Raw genomic sequence first — 20,316 nt, forward strand, 5'->3', positions numbered from 1 at the left:
GCCTTCTGATCGGCAAGTCCTAGGCTCTGTGGTTTAACCCACAGCGCCACCCGCGTCCCAATTTAGAAGTTTAGTCCTTCCTAAACAAGGAAACAAAAACAGTCTAAGGTAGCTTAACAGCATTGTTAAAACAGTAACGTGTGTGCGCGTATTTATGTGTGCATATGTGTGTTTGTGTATATCAGAAGTCAACGAAAGCATAATCCATGAAAGTGCCAGAAGGATAAAGCCAGAATTAAAACTGGCATCTCCTCTCAGTACTGAAGGATCAAGATTATCTCCCCTCAACAGTCTGGAGATTGGCAGAAAAGTGCTGTGTAAAGCCAATCTATGACAGAAAGTCACAAGGAATGAGCTAACTGATGTCTGTGTCTGTTTTTAAACCTGCACATGCTCGCAGTTTGGGGCAGACAGGATTGGGAGCAGAGAGCTAAAAAAGTTCTGTTTCTCTTGTCTGCTTGAATAAACTTCCTCTTTTTTTGCCTGTATGGGTAATCCTGCAGAAATTGTTTACTGGTCACTATAAAAGGAAGCCTCAGAGAACAAGGAGGGGCTCAGCCTTTGGGAGAGATCCCGCTGCAGCCCCTGCGCAGGTGAATAAATTCTGTCTTTCCTCTGAAAGAACCCGTGTCTGTCATTATTGACTGGGAGAAATTCTGCAACAGTGCCACAAAGCCTTCTTGGTCATCTACTAAAAACCAATGTTATAAGCCAAAACTCACTCTCTCTCTCTCTCTCTCTCTCTCTCTCTGTGTGTGTGTGTGTGTGTGTGGCGAGGTGAACTTCCATCAACAATTCTTTGGGCAAAAGAATGTCCTTTGAAAGTGCTTTCAATGTATAATGTAGGGATATTTGGGGCATCTGAAGGTAGGGAATCTTCTGATGGTGATGAGAGGGATGCTTCATACAGGAGAAGGTAGTCCTAGGGACAGGGCCGATTCACCAACACTGCTGTTTCTTTTCCAGGTAGTTTGAAAAATCTGAAACTGATGGTCCTAAACCAAATATTATGCACACAAAACGACCTTCTCTCTCTCTCTCTCTCTCTCTCTCTCTCTCTCTCTCTCTCTCTTCGGAGCCAACATCATTGACAACCTTTTTTAAAATTAAAAGTTATGGGGGATTCCCACACCTTATATACTGTATAATTTATTGCTTGTGTCTACATATAAATTCTATGCCAGGGTATTTGGAGTCTTCTCCAAATGTCAGGATGCTAACAGCTATCCATTATACACTAACCTTGTGCATATGTGCAAAGATCATGGTTCCGATTAAGTTTCATTGTTCTGGCTTACAGAAAACTGAAATCACCTAGATATCTTTAACCTTTGGAGCTCCCTTCATCTAGAAACTTGCCCAAGCCACTTATTTTGTATCAAATATTGAAAACCACCCACCCCAGCAGCACGTTGTGAAATCCAGTAATGAGAAGCTGCTACAAGGCTAACTTTACAATGTTATATGGTCATTTTTGGCCAGGGTGAGTGGGGCCGTGGTCAAAGGTTTTGAGGAAGACGTGGGAACCAGAACGTCCTTCTACGGATTCACAGCCTACTCCTTAGTGTCTTCTGTCTCAATTCTGGGAAATCGGGGATTCAAGAAGATCCCCATGGGAAAGGTAACGCAAATTATGGCATATTAGATGTTTTCTCCCATGTGGGACAGCTAGTGGGGTTTTTAGAGAGGGGTCATTTAGATGAGAAAAATGGTGAAGGGGGAAAGGTTTATTGCCCACCCTCCAAGCTCCACATTAAAATCCAAGCACTGGTTCCTCAGTCTGTGACCACTTACTATCTATTGACATTAGGCTTGACAATAGATGAGCCTTTAACCCTAGTCCCAGCGTGTGTTTCATGTTGCAGAACAGCAGTCCAGTCACTAAAGTGCCCAGCTCAGTTCTCCGCAGAGGTGGAGCTAGCTGCTCCGGCACCCAGAGCGGCACACATGCTGTGCACCCGGGGGGGGGGGGGCTAGCCGCGGGGGGGAGCATCCCAGGGGGGCGGCGCAGCAATGTCACCTCCCTCAGGGATGACACCCGGGGTGGGCCGCACCCACTGCACCCCCCTTCTTCCGCCAGTGGAACTTCTTGGGAGAGCCACACAGTACCTAGTTTATGTTGAACCTGAATAATCTGGGTTGTCTCTGGATTTTTAAATCAGCACTCCAAATTTTGCAGAGCATTCCATTTTCTGTCGTTTTGCCTCTCTTGTTCCACTGAGGTTGGCCGTGCCTCATTTACATAAATTATTCAGAATGAGGTCTGGATCAGAATTTGGATTTTGTTTGGCCAGCACAGAGTGCCTACCCATTCATTAGTTGTGCTCTGGCAGCACTTATGCTCCATCTGCTGCAACCCCTACCAGCGTATGTGTGGCTTGTTTCCTAGGAGATCAAGTACCTTCATTTCCTGGAAGGGCCAAGAGATTACGAATGGCTGAAAGCTCTTCTGCTGAACACGAGAGTCAGGAAGGGATTTTTGGATGGCTATGGGTAAGAGAAGCAGATTTCCCCCTTTTTGTTTTTCAGTCCGTTTCAGGACAATGTTCCTTAAGAGTTTGGCCATTTTAGTTTGCATTTGCAGAAGACCATGGGCAGATCCACACCATTCATTTAAAGTACATTCAAATTTCCATGTGACAGTCAAATAAGGTATCACTCCCTTCTATTTAATACTACAGTTGACTTCTTCAAACATGAATAGTGAAAACAATTCCAGAGTTAAAGCACTGGGTTCTCCTGCTATTTTAACAAGTACAGTGGAACCTTAGTTGTCAAACGTAATCTGTTCCAGAAGACCGTTCAACTTCCGAAACGTTCGACAACCATTGAAAAAATGGAGAAACATGCCTCGGAAGCCTTTCAATTTCCGAGGCGCATTCGAAAACGGAAGCATTCTCTTCCGGGTTGTCGGTGTTCGAAAGCCGAAACGTTTGACTTCCAAAGCGTTTGACAACCGAGGTTCCACTGTAGTTGGTGACTCTTCGACCAGAACTCCTGTGTATGTGGGAATGCCCACCAAAGATTGTAGTATGTGCTCTTGCAGGTACAGCCAGGACATCATATGTCACATGATCACTCCAGGAAGACCTGACGGGCTGGAATATTGTCAGCAAGGAGTCCCATGCTACTGTGAATGAGCACAGGGCTTTTCTTTAGCAGCATTTGAACTCAGTGAGAAGAGAGCCTTTGGTCTCCTCATTCTACGTGGGGTTGCCCTTGAGACTGACCCAGAAACTCCAGCAGGTGCAGAATGCCACGGCGAGACTCCTTACAGGGTCCTTGCCGCGGGATCACATTCACCCGGTGCTATACCAGCTGCACTGGCTCCTGGTGGAGTACAGGATCAGGTTTAAGGTGCTGGTTTTAAAACCTTTAAAGCCCTATACGGCCTAGGACCCTCGTACCTACAGGACCGCCTCTCCTGGTATGTCCCACAGAGGACCTTATGGTCTTCAAATAAAAACATCTTGGAGATCCCGGGCCACAGGGAAGTTAGGCCGGCCTCAACCAGAGCCAGGGCTTTTTCGGCTGTGGCCCCGATCTGGTGGAACGCTCTGTCACAAGAGACTAGGGCCCTGCGGGACTTGACATCTTTCCACAGGGCCTGCAAGACAGAACTGTTCCACCAGGCCTTTGGCCAGGGCACAGCCTGACTCCCTCCTTTGGTAATGTTCATAGAACTCAAGCCCAATGGTTGCCATTAATTTGATTCTGAATTGATTTTAGAATGAATTGATTTTAGAATGTATTTCAATTAATTGATTGTGATTTTATGTAAACTGTGTTACTTTTATTGTTGTTAGCTGCTCTGAGCCCAGCTGGGGAGGGTGGGATATCAATAAAATATTATTATTATTATTATTATTATTATTATTATTATTATTCAATTTCTGCGGTAAACACAACATCCTTTCCCCATCCCTTGATGACGTTTCATTTCTCCCCCTTGCCCTTTTAAAAGCCACGTCCTCCTCGCCTCCTTTCCTTTTTTTGGCAGCACTTTTGCTTTGTTTCAAACAGCTGAAATAAAGATCATTTGAAAGTTCATTTCCCATACGGTTCTTAGGCACACCCTGAAAAATGGTGGCTGTCTACCACATCACCTAACTCATAGGAGAAGTGGCCGAACTAGTTCTTGCTTGAATGGCACATGCTTGGCCTAAAAGGTTTTTTTCTCTTTCCGTTCCCAGGCCATACCCTCGGGATAAATTTGGTAGCAATTTCACCCTGGATAACTACTTTGTCATTCATCCTGATTTTCTCAGATACATGAAAAACAGGTTTGTGGTGTGTAAAGTTAACTTGAATGATAAGGGATGCTCTGGGCTAGCAGGGTCCAAATAAACAAGCTTGTCAGGTCCAATAAGCGGATAGGGCTCCTTGTCCTGGCATGATGGTGTCATCATTTATGAACAAGAACAGATGCCACTGCCTTCAATGGTAGTTAGAGAAGCTGTACCCACTGACAGTCGGGACTTTTTTCAGCCAGAACTCACTGGTACCGAGTCCTGGCACCTCTCAGGTGGGTGCCATTGCCATTTATTATAAGAGAACAAGGGAGGCGTTCATGGTGAGTTCCGGCACCTCTTTTTCTAGAAACATACCACTGAATTTCTTCTGCACAGTTCTTAGAAACACAGGGCCCCTTGACCGAAGGGAAGATGGCAACTTTTACAAATGAGGAGCATCCATTGTTAGGTTGGCTTTACAGTGGTACCTCGGGTTACATACGCTTCAGGTTACAGACTCCGCTAACCCAGAAATAGTACCTCAGGTTAAGAACTTTGGTTCAGGATGAGAACAGAAATTGTGCTCCGGCGGCGCAGCGGCAGCAGGAGGCCCCATTAGCTAAAGTGGTGCTTCAGGTTAAGAACAGTTTCAGGATAAGAACGGACCTCCGGAACGAATTAAGTACTTAACCCGAGGTACCACTGTATTGCTAAATTTTAAAAAATGCCACTTGTTTTACCTGCCTAAGCGGCCATCAGAAATTGCAGGATGTGCTCCCACAATCAAATAAGGATGTAAGACAAGCCCTCTGTGCCCACAAAGCATCTCCAACTAGCTTATTTACCTTTGTATCCTGTTGATAAAACTAAACAAAAAGAAACATTTCAAAATAATAATAATAATAATAATAATAATAATAATAATAATAATAATAATATCTCATACTTCAGGTTTCTAAGATCCAAAAGCCTAGACAAGTCCTACTGGCGGATCTATAGACCCACCACAGGTGCCTTCCTCCTTCTAACTGCACTCCACCTATGTGACCAGGTAAGAACTCAAAGGCGCCCCAAAGGTTGCTTCCAGACAATCTGTCTGTTGAATCTTCCTCCTGATTTGTTTGCACAAAGTTTACAGGGAGGTTAGATCATGCCGGTTATTTGCTGAACATTTGTTCTGATTTGTTTGCGGGGAGCTTATACAATCTGGCATTCAACAAAGAAGTTTAGTTTGCGGAGTGGGGGAGTGAGTTTGTTGCACAAGAGCTAGAAATTAATTTCAGAACTTGACTGTGGCTGAATCCCACCCCCTCAAAACCAATGATGGTCTAGAAGTGCCCAGAGGTGATAATCTGAGCTGCAAGAGCTGCAAACACACAAGGGACAGGATTCAACTAATAATTCCCATCAGCAGAAGCCCTCAACAAGGAATGCTGCTTGCGATGTGGGGCTTCCTCTCCTTTTCATCTTCCATGCCCCCTCCCAATTGGCTGGGGGTGGTCTGGAGAACCTCAGGGACAACGTGTGGGGCACGGGAGCAAGGCAAGTGGGGATTGTTCTCTCTAGCAAGCTGATGGAACAATCACATTAGTGTGACATTTAATTCCTCCCCATACCTTGGAGATGTTAGGGATACTGTCAACGGACAGGGTTGTATCAGCTGAGGGTGGTGAGGCTTAACCCCTTTCTCCCTTACTTCTCCTCAGGCTAAATCTTGCCCTGCCAAAACCTTGCTGTTATTGGCTCTATTAGCGGGGGTGGGGGGCAGATGAAGTACAGAGGCTACACACACACACACACACACACACACACTTTTCAGTGACGAATAACAACTTTGGATGGAGATTGCTTTAGGTTGAGGAAAGGGCAAGGGAAGAAAAGGTTTGAGCTAATAATTTTGTAGCCTTGCAGGAGACCCTAGTCAGGAGACCCTAGTGTGGGCTGCATTATTATTATTATTATTATTATTATTATTATTATTATTATTATTATTATTATACCCCTCCTTTATCCTGTAGCTCCCCAATTATGGCTCTTGGCTTTCCACAGGTAAGTGCTTACGGATACATCACCGAAGACTACCAAAAGTATTCGGATCATTATTATGACCAGAAATGGCATCGCTTAGTCTTTTATAGCAACCATGACTTTGATTTGGAACGGAGGACATGGAAGAAACTTCACGACTCGGGCATCATGAAGCTGTACCAGCGATCCTGAGCGAGATGAAAAGGGAGCCCTGGCTGATGGCAAATTTTGGAAGCTGAGATGGATCTGAGCCATATTTTCTATTATCATTTTGGTAGAGCGGGTCCTTGCCAACTAAAGACTTGGTTCTTGCAACAACAAATATCCATTCCGCTGCACATGCAGTTTTGTTGGTTGCAGGACAAAACAAAAGACAAAAAGGATATTACTACTTGAAAACATTTTGATGGGGTTAATTATTCCCTGAGAATCCACTGTGAGTATAACGAGCCGAGTTGGCCATTGCTACCTGTGTTGGCTGGAAGGGGTCTCACACAGCATTTCCGCTATACTCTCTCTTCCGTTTTACTCCTTCCTGGTTTCAGTTCTCCACCAGTCAGTCTCTACTACAGTAGCTTAAACATTTGATTTACATCAGTGAAGAGCCCTTGTTTTTTCCTCTGTGTGTGTGTGTTGGCAACATGTCTTGATGCATTTGCCATCGCTTTGGTGAAGCCTATTCTCTCATTAGATGCTTTCCCATTAGATGTGCTCTGTCTCTGCTCTGGGAGACGATCCTGGGGCTTTAAGTTCTCAGTAGGGTCGCAAGGACTCATTGTTTCTCCGGCTCTGGAATCCAAGCTGTGCCACATTGCTCCAGGTTGCTAGGTGACCATCTCCATGCTGGCATTCTTCAAAGCTGAATAGGACCCTTTTCAATTCCCAAGAAGTTTTTGAAGTTTCTCTCTCCAGAGGCCCTTTCTCCCTTGCACTACTCTGTTGTGGAAAGGAGATTACCTTCCAACTCCTTCATATCAGCAGGAGGTGATGGAAAATTCTCCCTTGACAACAAAGTCAGCTGCAAATCCAAGAAAACTCAAGGGCATAGAGACATGGACAAAGATCAACTGTCTGCATGACTGGAGCTGATTGCACCCCTGTCTTGCTTTTTTCCTACAAGACCATAGAACTGGTTTGGGATTAATCATTGTAGTCTCACTGGAAGAAAAATCCTGATCTCTTAGGATCCAGAAAACAGAAGGTTAAGATGCTGAATTTCCTTTAAGTTCAGGCTGGAGGGTGGATCCATTCTGTCTCTTTAGATAGTAGCCTATAGATATTGACACTATTTTTTATTTTATTTTTACAAAGCAGCTGATTGGTTTAACAGTGTTGTTAAAAATATAGTGCAAAGATACTATCAAATATTTTTTTCTGATTTATGAAAGGCCAGAGTAGATGCGATGCTTGTGATAAGAGGGAGAAAAGCAAGGAAAGAAAATAAAAGTGAAGAAAGTGAAGTACTTTTTTATTGCTGGCTTGTCCAGTTGTACTGGAAATCTACTTGTACAGGTATGCATTCCTATGCACACTCCATTGCTCTTGGCGTCTGTTGCTACGTAGTTTGCTCTTATCCGAAAGTACTACCATGTACTTGTTTCTTGAGTGATATTTCTTAATCAGTGTTATAAGAAGTTAAAGTTGCATTTCTCACCTGGCAGTAAGCCTCAATGAACTCAATGGAACTTTCTTCTGAACACACCTGCGTAGGATTGCAGTGTAAGGTAAGAATCACAAGACAAACTTTTCAGGAGATGGCAGAGTCAGTTAATATCTCAATATAAAAATAGTGCAGAGTTTTTAAAAAACAGACCTATGTTTACACTTACACCTTATTAAATGCAATACTCAGAAAAAGGCCTACTGAGCTTACTTCTTAGCACTGCAGCCTGAATGCTTTTGCTTATACAAGAACGTGATCAGAATGTATGTAAATATAAAAATACCTAGGTTAGCCAGCACAGAAATGGGTGTCTTGACCAGGAGAGGGCAGGGAAACGTTCTTTTTGCATTTGCAGAGCTTTGCAAAGGGTTTCATCTTTGAATCATTCCTCTAAAACATCTCCTTTCCAAAGGCAGGATACTGGCTAGTTCCGACTTTTCACCTATTCCACTATGACCCTTACAATGAGCAAGTCACTAGTGAAATGCACATCATCAATATGGCAGGAAGTTTGTTTGTCAAAGAAGGTTATATATTCCACAAAACCTACCATCCAGAGAATGCATACACTGCATGCCCTCAGACACACACGTGAGGTGAACCATAGTGATAGAGGAAAGAGTTTTCCCCATTCAAGTGGGGGGACTAAACTTTCTTCCACCTCTCTGGTGTGGATGCCAATGTATGGGCTGAAGGTGTCCCAAGAACATGCACAAGAATGTCCATGTTCTCTCTGCATAATTGTAATGCTGCTTTGGCCCATCAGGTGGCAGCATCTCTTTAGGCTGCCATATGATTTATTGACAGCAAAGCCCAAAGTAATGCGTTCTGTGTGAGGCTGCCCTTAGGGACCAGTCTGAAAGCCGCCGCAGCTCCAAAAGGCAGGGGCTAAGGTACTGAGCCAGGCATCCTATCATGTAGCTGTTATACCACTCTTAAACCTGGCCAGGTTTAAGGTTTTAGTTTCGCACTGCAAAACCCTAAACTAGTGACCAGCTTACTCAAAGGAGGGCCTTTGTTAGTCTGCCCAATCACTAAGATCATTGGATGAATCCCTCCTGGCTATGCTGTGTCCTATAAATGCTTTTTTAGAGGTGACAAGAGGAAAGGCCTTATTAGTGGTGGCACCCGCTTTGTAGAATCACCTCCCCTCTGAATTGCAGCAGTTGCCTACACCGTTGCAATTTTGGCGTGTGCTGCAAACCCCGTCTGTTCTCTGAGGTCCTTGTTGGCCACCAATACCAGCTCAGTGGCGTAGCGTGGGGGGTGCAGGGGGGGCCGGCCGCACCGGGCGCAACATCTGGGGTTAGGGCAAATCCACGGGTTAGGGGGCGCAAATCCACGGGTTAGGGGGGTGCAAATCCATGGGTTAGGGGGCACAAATTACTTGCCTTGCCCCGGGTGCTGACAACCCACCCTACGCCACTGTACCAGCTAGTTTCTTTTTAACTTAACTTTCTGTTTGCTTAGCAGCTACATTTTATTCTCAATTGTACTTTTGTTGTACTTCTTGGTTTTGCACACTTCTGGATGTTGTTTATGAAAAGCAATATAGAAATGTGTTCATAGATTATTAGTTTTAATGCACTCTTTTCACAAAATAGCATTGCAATATGTGATGTTGCAAAAGTGCCACAATCTGAGATATGGTGTACCATCTTTCGTACAGCTGTCAGTCACCGTGTAAGTGTGGGAGTGTGTGTGTGATCCAATCTGACTTGTGCTGCAATGGAAAGCAGAATACCCAAGCGCTGTTCATATGCAAATCTTTTCTCCAGAGTGCATTAGGGAATCAGGGGGGAATCAGACCAGGAGGAGGAAGCCCTGTGCCACTCAGCCAATGCTCTGGTCTTCTGCTCCTTGACCCAGAAAGGTTGGTGATCCCTAATTTAGCACATCCAGTCTGCTTTCAATATCATTACAATAACAAAGCAAGACAAAAGGGGGTGGTTTGTGCTCTCTCTCATTGTGTCCGTTGCTGTTTCCTCCATGCCACATAATAAAAGAAGAGGAAACTAGTGTGGCCATTTGAAAGCGCATATGAAAGTCAGTGACTGAGGTAAAAAAAGGTAAAGGGGACCCCTGACCATTAGGTCCAGTTGTGACCAACTCTGGGGTTGCAGCGCTCATCTCGCTTTATTGGCCGAGGGAGCCGGCGTACAGCTTCTGGGTCATGTGGCCAGCATGACTAAGCTACTTCTGGCAAACCAGAGCAGCACACAGAAACGCTGTTTACCTTCCCGTCGGAGCGGTACCTATTTATCTACTTGCACTCTGACGTGCTTTCGAACTGCTAGGTGGGCAGGAGCAGGGACCGAGCAACGGGAGCTCACCCCATCACGGGGATTCGAACCGCCGACCTTCTGATTGGCAAGTCCTAGGCTCTGTGGTTTAACCCACAGCACCACCCGTGCCCCTTAGTGCCTGAGGTAGATTGACTCAAAGATGGCCTCTCTGAGGGGTGGAGAGATTCTTCCATCACCAAGGAGCTGTTAGGAATTATCCCTCTGTCATTGCGCTGGAATGCACTTGAAGCTACCGTATTTTTCCCTCTATAACACGCAGATTTTTTCTCCTAAAAAGGAAGGGGAAATGTCTGTGCGTGTTATTGAGCGAATGTGTGGTCCCTGGAGCCAAATGGCAAAAAAAATCAGGCAAAAATCAAATCGCGCGTCTCGGAGAAGGGAAACCTGAAAAGAGGAAGTGGCTGCTTTCCTGCATTCTGCCTCAGGGTCTTACTGCCCACCCTCCTCTGTTTCCTTGCTGTGTTTGCTCAAACGGAACAAAGAGCAGGGAAAGCCCCTCCCCTCCAGGCAAGCAGAGGGGAAAGCAGAGTGTCGTCTCTGTGCTCCGGTGCTGCTGAAAACATGCAGGAGGGAGAGAGAGAGAGAGAGAGAGAGAGAGAGAGAGAGAGAGAGAGAGCTGGCTGGCTTGGGTGGGTAGGTGAGGGAAAACTTTTGCCTTCCTTTCCTCCCTCCCGTTATACCCCTCTCCTGCATTCTTAGCCAGCTGCTTCTCTGCACACCCCTCTCGTGCTCCTTGTCCATTCTGTATTTTTCCTTCCTTCCCCACTTAAAATGTGGTTAAAAAGCATGGATCCACATGGATCCTCAGGATCTTTGCATTGGGTCACCCCAAATTCACCATCAGATCACATAGCATGTCCATGGCTACAGCCTGCCCCCCAAAAATCACACACGCACTGTTGCCTGGGGCTGCAATGGTGCAAAAATGTGGTTAAAAAGCATGGATCCACATGGATCCTCAGGATCTTTGCATTGGGTCACCCCAAATTCACCATCAGATCACATAGCATGTCCATGGCTACAGCCTGCCCCCCCCAAATCACGCACCCACTGTTGCCTGGGGCTGCAATGGTGCAAAAACGTGGTTACAAAACATGGATCCTCAGGATCTTTGCATTGGGTCACCCCAAATTCACCATCAGAGCACATAGCATGTCCATGGCTACAGCCTGCCCCCCCCAAATCACACACCCACTGTTGCCTGGGGCTGCAATGGTGCAAAAACGTGGTTACAAAGCATGGATCCACAGGGATTCTCAGGATTTTTGCATTGGGTCACCCCAAATTCACCATCAGATCACATGCCTGTGGCCACAGCATGAAGCACAAAAATGATACATCCACTGTTTCATTCAGAATGTTTTTTCCCTTGTTTTCCTCCTCTAAAAACGATGTGCGTGTTATGGTCAGGTGCGTGTTATCGAGCGAAAAATACGGTACTTGAGTTCCCCAACTGTCTTTGACTCCAGCCTTCCAGCAGCTCCTATGAAAGGAAGTGATTGCTGAAAGACTCCTGTCTCAAACCCTAGAGAGATGCTGCCAGTGGCTGAGTTTGGCTTAGTTTTAGGGCATCTTTCCATGTTCCTGAATTCTGCTTTGAATCACACCTCAGGATTGCTTCCTCCTTCCCAAAAGCTCACCCCAAGTCTGCTCTTTCCTGGTCCTCCTCCTAAATCCATGGGCATCTAAAGTTTGACATGTACCACGGTAGATATATGCACATTTGCTTTTCTTCCTAAGCATATCGTGCTCACCGTGGAAGGATTTTGTGAAGTCTCCTGAGACGTATGCCATCTACTCTGCCCATATGCTGCAGATTCCCAGACTGCCATATGCTCTATGTTCTTTGGCAGGGTTGATGGATGACAGACTTTGTAGACCATCTCGAGGATCTTTATGGGGAGATGTATACTTCTCATGCTTGGATTTTCTGCTCTGGGTGCAAACGAAGATCCAGCCTTTGATGAAAAGCTATACTGTTAACAGCCTCAGTAAAGCTGTGGATGTGGCAACTGGTTGACACAGGTGTGGGTGTGTACCTTCCTCTCTAATAAAAATATGCTTGAAAGCCAGGTCAGTGGGCTTGGATGAGCATTGCAATTATCAGGGCTAAGTGAGCCACCCGTAAAGAAGGCTGATCGCCGAAGAATTGATGCTTTTGAATTATGGTGCTGGAGGAGACTCTTGAGAGCCCCATGGACTGCAAGAAGATCAAACCTATCCATTCTGAAGGAAATCAGCCCTGAGTACTCACTGGAAGGACAGATCGTGAAGCTGAGGCTCCAATACTTTGGCCACCTCATGAGAAGAGAAGACTCCCTGGAAAAGACCCTGATGTTGGGAAAGATGGAGGGCACAAGGAGAAGGGGACGACAGAGGACGAGATGGCTGGACAGTGTTCTCGGAGTTACCAGCATGAGTTTGACTGGAGGCAGTGGAAGACAGGAGTGCCTGGCGTGCTCTGGTCCATGGGGTCACGAAGAGTCGGACACGACTAAACGACTAAACAACAACAACAAAGTGAGCCACAGGCAACAGAGAGAGAAGTTGGTTGCCAACGACCCAGAAACACTCCAGAGGCAGGAAGACGATTGCTCAGGCAAAGCCTACACAGGAAGTCTCTTATAGTCTCTCCTATAAGGCCCCAATGGTTAATTTAGGTGGGTAGGGCAATTCAGTGCCTGAGAAGACTCCCCTTCCCCAGAACAGGACAGACGTCAGCACACAGCATTGTGGGGCAAAGGCAATGACCCATGGGCCTCAAAGGGCATACTGGGGCTGTTTCCAGGATTAATTTTTCAGACATAAACTGAAAGGAGAAGTATCGGGTGGGGAACCATCCTGTGGGATATCCAGCCTCATATAACAAACATGCTTAACTCTAATGAATCATCACCACCATCATCATAATTTACTTATGTATACCCTGCCCATCTGGCTGGGTTTCCCCAGCCACTCTGGGCAGCTTCCAGCAAAATATAAAAACATAATAAAAATGCACGAAGGGGTTAAGACCATAGAGTAAGCAGTCCTGCCAGGCTTAGCTAGGTCACTCCCCATCATCTTGGAAGGAAGGGTTACCAAACTCTCTTGTTCTTCTTCTTTCACCATTTGAACCTTACCGGTAAGGAGGACAAAGCTGCATGCTCCAAGCTTAGACCGTGGGGCTTAAGCAAGCAATCTTTGTGTTCCTAGACAAATAATTTAGAAACATTTGCCATTTTGGGAGCTTAAGTTATACTGCCTATCTTTTCTTGCTGCCGTGTGGAAAAGCACATGAATCTGACTTTGGAAGAGTTTGTAAGTAAACCATTTTTAACTTACAAAATGTTTGGTCTCTTTCTATGGTCTAAAAGTGGGGAGCTATGGAAGAAACTTAGAAGGGGATATTGTAAAGGTCCAGCAGTCTAGATTTCCACACTTTGTTTTGCTGCATTTTTGTGATTTTAAATCTTTGTTGGAGTTCTCTCTCACCAAAGAGTATTTTCTTCAAACCTCCATCTAAGCATCCAGGGAGTTCTTCTTTTATTTTACCTAGTGGTTTTTTTCCTATTACCCAAAATAGAAAAACCAACACATCACACCTAGCCACCCAAAGCTTCTGGGCCCCCCAAGGCACTGTGGGGGAGCAAAGATGGTCATCACTGCAGCTGCCTGACCTGGAACTCCTTTTTTGGAGCTGAATCCTTAAAAGGAAAAACAAAAAGCTGTGCCAGAGCCTGTGCCTGCCTCCCGAAAACATGTCCCCCACCCCTGTCAGCTTAGCAGGGATGAGTATAATGATTACACCCCCTGCCAGAGTACGGTGTGTGTTTTTTATTTCCTTTCAAGGGCTCAATGCTGGGCTGGGCAGCTATGGCAGTCTCTCTCGACCATTTGTTCCTGCAGCTGCCCACTCTCAGCACCGGGTAGCTGGGGTGCCCGTTCTGGGGGTGGTGGCCCACGCTTCCTTGGCAAAGGTGCTAGGGTGGTGCTTTGGCAAAGGGCTCTGAGGTGCTGGACTTGGCCCCAGGATGTGCTGCAAGTGGCAGCTTATAAGGGGGCAGCTGCAAACTCAGCTGAGGGTATTGACTTATTTATACAGTGGTACCTCAGGTTAAGTACTTAATTCGTTCCGGAGGTCCGTACTTAACCTGAAACTGTTCTTAACCTGAAGCACCACTTTAGCTAATGGGGCCTCCTGCTGCCGCCGCGCCGCCGGAGCACGATTTCTGTTCTCATCCTGAAGCAAAGTTCTTAACCTGAAGCACTATTTCTGGGTTAGCAGAGTCTTTAACTTGAAGCGTATGTAACCTGAAGCATATGTAACCTGAGGTACCACTGTATATAAAAGTTGTTGCCTGCTTTTCATTAGGAAATAACCCAGAAGCAGGATATGGTACCCATAAAACACAGTATATAAAAAAGCACGTTCTAGCAGTAAACATTGAAACAGGACGACAGGAGAGAGCACTTACCCCCTTCAAATAACAAAGGACAGTGACACAGATTCCGTCAAAAGGCTGGGTGTACAAGTAGGTCGTCCGGTGAGGCTTAAAGCTTATAAGACTCCATTGTGGCCTCAATATTGCCAGGGATGTCAGGCATCCAGATAAAAACCCCGTCAAGTCCGCTTCATTGCTATTTTTAACAAATATTTTATACTATTTAATGCAAACCTCAGGACATTGTTTTCAGATGAAGCTGCACATAGATCCTACTAATTTAATAAAGTATCAGCAACGTGTGCAGAAGGCTACTTGCAAACATGCAGCAGATCCACTTCTTGCACTTAAAGCACTTCCAATGCACACTTAAAGCACATGAGTTTCCTGCTCAAAGAATCATGGGATCTGTAGTTTTCCCCTCTCACAGAGCTACAGTTCCCAGGAGAACCCTTCAAACTACAAGGGAGGGGGAGAGGAAAGCCACGTGCTTTAAATGTGTGGTGGGTGTGCTATAAACGTATACCATGGATCTTTCTTGCTAGACTATTGAAGTCGGTCTCTTAAGGATCAGCTTCAGGCACACATTGTACAAGACCTTAACTCCTTAACCAGAGCAGCTTGTCATCCACAGCCAAGCGATATTGAATTTTCGTTTGTTTTTTTTTTTGCTTTTTCAATCCCTGGGCGCTGATTCCAAAAATATATTTATATATTTATTTAAAGGATGCTCCCTGTTGGCTGTCTTGATCTCGCCTTCCTCCGAGACTGTAATCGACAAATTCACTCTTACGAGCCAGGGCTTCTGAATTTTACCTTTGTGTGTGCCTCATTGACATACATCATCTTAGCCTAGAAGTATAAACGAAGAGGAGACTCGTCTGATCATCCGTTGTACCCAAGGGTTAGTTACTTCCAGAGGCCATGTCCAAAGCCAAGGGCGGAGAGTTGATAGCCATGAAATGCTGGAAACCACTGCACTCCTCTTTTTAAAAAAAACACCAAACCAGCCTCCTAGGACCAATTTCAGGATGTTTGATCAAGTCAGCACAGCAGGCGTGTGGTTAAATCCCCCCCCCCCCCGGCTTCTAGCGGAACAAATTTAATTACCTGCCTCCATCATCTCATTACTGCCTCTTGCCTTCATGTTTCCTGAATCTACATGGCGCAATGTCATCTCACTTGGACAATCTAATTTCAAGCAGAAACATGGCTGCATGGAAGGACACGGTCAGCGTGCTCCACTATATTGGCAAGTGCTGGAGGGTTCTCCTGCCAGGACTACATTGCTAGAGATGGAGAAGAAATGTGTCCTGCTCTAAAAATGTCCATAAATGTGTCCGGAGGCTTTTTACAGCTAGAGAGGGAAACTTAGGGTCCTCCAGATGTTGGTGAACTGCAGCTCTCACCATCCCTGACCATGCTGTCTAAGGCAGTGGCCAGTACAGAGTGCAGGAGAGGGAATAGCAATAACAATAATAATATCCTCCCATTCTCAGGGCCCACTGTGATGATGTAAGCTTCTCCAGAGACTTGAGATGGTAGGTGTCAAGACTTCAGGGAATCCTATCACTCCCACAGTGGGATGTCAAGAAGGAGAAAAACAAGAAGAGTTCTTACCAAGTAGTTTATTCAATATTCACAGAGAGAGACAAAGGGATGCGGTCTCTCTTAGATAATGGCATTGCTCCACGTAAAGTTCCACCCTCTCAGGGCCTGGATCCTCAGGATTTTTGCACTGGGTCACCCCAAATTCACCATCAGATCACATAGCATGTCCATGGCCATAGCCTGCACCAAAAAACCACATATTCACTGTTTCGCGGGGCCGCAATGATGCAAAAACGTGGTTACAAAGCACAGATCCACATGGACCCTCAGGATATTAGCACTGTGTCACCCCAAATTCACCATCAGTTTTCTCACCTCCCCCCCCAAACCCCAGGACGATGAGCCCAGCCACCTTTTATTCATAGTCGCATAACCACTACACTACAGAATGACCATAAAGCTGTACGTTCAAGTGCTGAAATACACACCCAATATGTAGCAATGGAGATTTATGTTACTGCTTTATGAATGAACACTGTTTTATCAATGGACTCTGTATTTTTGGAATTACCTAAGAGCTACCAATAGGGAGCTCTAGAATCTGACAGCTAACCAATGGGGTACTACCAAACAGTGACCCCTATTGCTGAAAGCAGGTAACCAGCAGGAAACACTTCAGCTCAGCCTTTGCACTGTTGACTGAACACCCCCTGCTGTGCAGATAATGGAGAAAGCTCATAAATTGTATCCCTTCTTACGTCCTGGCCAACTCTATTACGCTGGTGTAAACCCTGGTGCACCAGGAACCCAGAATAACAGCAAATAACATCTGCTCATACGTCAGTGACTGATAAGACTTGTCAACCTGATATTCCAAAGTCTTCCTAGATTATAAAGCTCCAAATTCCAGGCCAAAAGAGAGCAGGTCTGGGAAGAGCGAGCCATACAATGGGCACCACCAGTGAAAAGGCCCTGCTCCGTGTAGCTCCTGCCTTGTCATTTGATAGGGTGCCCACTTGCCCTCCTTCTTGACATGGAATGCTCTCTATTGGAGTCTCCAGGTCCAATATAAAGACCATAAGAAGGGAGAGCAGGGACCTTGACGTTCCCAACAGCTGTTAATCAAGCAAGCAAGCACACAGGTCACCTTTGTCACAGGTGTGTCATGCCTATGTCCTGGCCAAGCCTGCACCCAATCTTGTTTCTGTACACTCTTGTTTGTTCTCAGTAACCAAAATCATATTATCAACATATACAAGGAGAAAAGTTGTTTTCCTTCATTTGCAAGGAATCGTACAAAACAAAGTGGCACTAATAAAGAAAAGTTCCAGGGAGGCAACAGAAAGCAAACTAAAAATGCTGTTGCAGTTCATCAGAACTATCCAGCAATATCAAGTTATAGGAAAACTGGTGCTATTAACAGTAACCCTAGTTGGTTAATTGCTTTGGCAACTTCCATGCACATGACGTCTGATGCTAATTCCCTCCCCAAAGAGTTAAATGAGATTCAGGTGAGGGTCATACACCTTGTCAATCCCAGCAGGTATATAACAGGAAGACCCGGCCTGCCCAGGCCGATGTGGCCTGATTATGGTAGAGTTTTGAGCAGTTCTCCTGCGAGTGCTTGTTTTGCTGGGGAAGCATAAAAGTCTGAAGACATGGGGGCAACACCAGGATCCCAAAGCTTAAACGGCCTGGGAAGGTGGGAGGTCATGTGTCCTTCCCGAAATTTGACCATTGGGAGCATTTCAAGCCCTATAAATCAGTGTGACAGTTTTAGTCCTCTGGTGACAAGGGGAAGAGAAGGAGGAACTAGAAAAGGGGCAGGGGCATTTGGTGGGGATAAAGGTAGGATTTCCATAGATGAGGGGAAATATGGGAGATAGGGAGGGAGTGTGCGTGTGAGAGAGGGGGGGGGTAATTTAAGGGTTCTGGTTACAGGGGGAAAGCTGGTCAGGAGGAGAAATTGGAAAGAGGGCAGATGGAAGTGGATGTGGTTAAAGGGGGCATTTTCAGAGCTATGGAGGAGCAAGAGGAGGCATTGGGAGATAAGAAGGAGAATTTGTCAGTGTACTCAAATGTCTCTCTTTTCCATTCCTCAGCTGATAAAGGATGCAGAGCCCTCAAATATTCCATAGTACCTTCACACAATGCATTTTCACTCCTGGTAGCATATATACATTCTAAATATTTGAGCTGTGGCCACATCCAAAGATTTGCAAACCCAAACTGCATGTAACGTGGAATATCTACGGAAGTGGTTTTAAATATCTGTGGAAGTGGTTTTAAAACTTTCTGACTTAAGCATAGAGGTCATAGAATCACAGAGTTGGAAGGGACCATGAGAGTTATCTAGTCCAACCCCCTGAAATGCAATGTGGAGCTCGAACCCACTATTCTGAGATTAATTCTCATGCTCATCTGAGGGAATCCTTTCTACATCAAAAGGAACTTGATATATTCTAATCTAGGCCCATGCAAGCAGGTTGTGGGCCATGCCCGATGGGCCTCTCTTCTTATAAACATGGTGTGGTGGGTATAATTGTTGCTGCTGTGCTGTAATATTAATTATTATTAATAGCAGTAATAGTCATGCTGCATCATGCACCCCAATACACGAGCAGTGAGAGACTCGAGCAGTTCCAGTACTTACCCAGGGTTTGGTTTCCTTGAAATTAAGAGACTGTGGTGTCTTTAGGTTCTATAGTTTTCTGTACACATATATACAACCCGAGTTAAAGATGAAGGGGATCGCAGCATTAACACTAGGTTTCCTGGGGAGCCCCAAACTTTGGATCCAGTGCAGAGCAAGACAAGCCTGTGTCTCCAGCTTCCAGCATCAGCCCAAACTTACTCATGCACAGACCCCTTGGCCTATTGTTCTCATCCTAGGATGATGTGCCAGCCAGCCAGGTAAGCTGGGGGAAGGCCACCCATTTGTCTCTATGGCAACAGGGCAACCTCTTTGGATATGTAAATGGCTAGCTCAAGCTATTACCCAAACAAAGGAACTGGTTTGGCTGGTTTCCCCTTAAATAGATACAGGGTCACAGGTTTGGGAGGGATTCAGAATGACCCCTCAAACCTCAAACAGGAATCACAATGTGTTTTATTTCTTTGTGGAACCTGAACTGCCATTACTGATCTTGAAGATCCTTTTATGAGCTTACAAGGAAACGCAGGTATCCAGCTTGAAAATCCTGTCTTTCTTAAGCTATCTGCCCAGTTAAACAGCTTTCTGCAGTGCACCTCCTATGCTAATAATAATAATAATAATAATAACAACAATAACAATAATAATAATTTTATTATTTGTACCCCACCCATCTGACTGGGTTGCCCCAGCCACTCTGGACAGCTTCCAACACACATAAAAACATAATAAAACATCAAATATTAAAAGCTTCCCTATACAGGGCTGCCTTCCGAAGTCTTCTAAAAGTTATATAGTTATTTATCGCCTTGACATCTGACGTGAGGGCGTTCCACAGGACAGGCGCCACTAGCAGGAAATGGACTGTTGTAGTCAGGATCATGGACAAGTCAATGCCTGGTTGAAGAACATTCTTGCCATATGCAAGAAATTGGATTAGATGTAGTGGGAGAAAGCAGCATTTGTTGAGTTTCTGTCCTTCATACAAAGTGTTCCTTCTGTATGGAAGAATGCTAATAGTGCTAAACTGGGACACTGTGCCACTGGCAGACAGTGGCATTCATGAAGGCCCAAAAATGGGATTTCAGTTAGGTTTGGAACCTGAACATGTCCTGTCACATGCAAGCACTTTCTTTTACATCCCAGTAGTGTTGGTAGTTCATACAACACCAGTGGATGGTCTGGATTCAGATCCTGCTCTGCTGTATTATTTTCGGTGCCTGCTAAAAACATTATGGTTTAGACAAGCCTGCCCAGATGTTTGGAAAGCTGATTTGAATTTTCTTTAGTTTCAGTCTATTGTTGTAACTTTTTTGTGTTTTAAATTAATGCTGTAAAAAATGTTAGTGATAATTTTGTTGTTTTATCCTTTTTTTGGAAAACCACGTTGAGGGGGTTTTCTACAATAAAGCAACATATAATTTTTATGAAATAAACAAACGAACAATGCCTCTTTATT

General features: G+C 45.2%; 1 protein-coding gene and 1 long non-coding RNA gene across 5 annotated transcripts in view; one reads left to right on the plus strand and one right to left on the minus strand.

The window, feature by feature from the left end:
• Positions 1-7,723, plus strand: part of ST6GALNAC1 (ST6 N-acetylgalactosaminide alpha-2,6-sialyltransferase 1) — a 28,263-nt gene extending 20,540 nt beyond the window's left edge. For 2 of the 3 annotated variants that reach the window (XM_083597901.1, XM_083597900.1), the window contains 6 exons: positions 504-593; positions 1,483-1,621; positions 2,390-2,493; positions 4,194-4,283; positions 5,184-5,283; positions 6,282-7,723. In XM_083597901.1, coding sequence (XP_083454027.1) covers positions 504-593; positions 1,483-1,621; positions 2,390-2,493; positions 4,194-4,283; positions 5,184-5,283; positions 6,282-6,452 — 694 coding nt within the window. In that variant the 3' untranslated portion in view covers positions 6,453-7,723. The remainder of the gene's footprint in view (positions 1-503; positions 594-1,482; positions 1,622-2,389; positions 2,494-4,193; positions 4,284-5,183; positions 5,284-6,281) is intronic. The other variant, XM_083597902.1, reaches the window with a different exon arrangement.
• Positions 7,724-13,659: 5,936 nt separating this feature from the next.
• On the minus strand, positions 13,660-20,183 carry LOC310755349. 2 transcript variants are annotated; one of them, XR_014544317.1, is made up of 3 exons: positions 18,858-20,183; positions 14,687-14,849; positions 13,660-13,778 (listed from the first exon to the last, which is right to left on the minus strand). It is a non-coding gene; the product is annotated as an uncharacterized lncRNA (long non-coding RNA). The 2 variants fall into 2 exon arrangements; XR_014544318.1 differs by having other exon boundaries at positions 13,710-13,915.
• Between the last annotated feature and the right edge of the window lie 133 nt (positions 20,184-20,316).

The sequence above is a fragment of the Podarcis filfolensis genome (assembly GCF_964270895.1).
Source record: "Podarcis filfolensis genome assembly, chromosome: 2".
NCBI lineage: Eukaryota > Metazoa > Chordata > Lepidosauria > Squamata > Lacertidae > Podarcis > Podarcis filfolensis.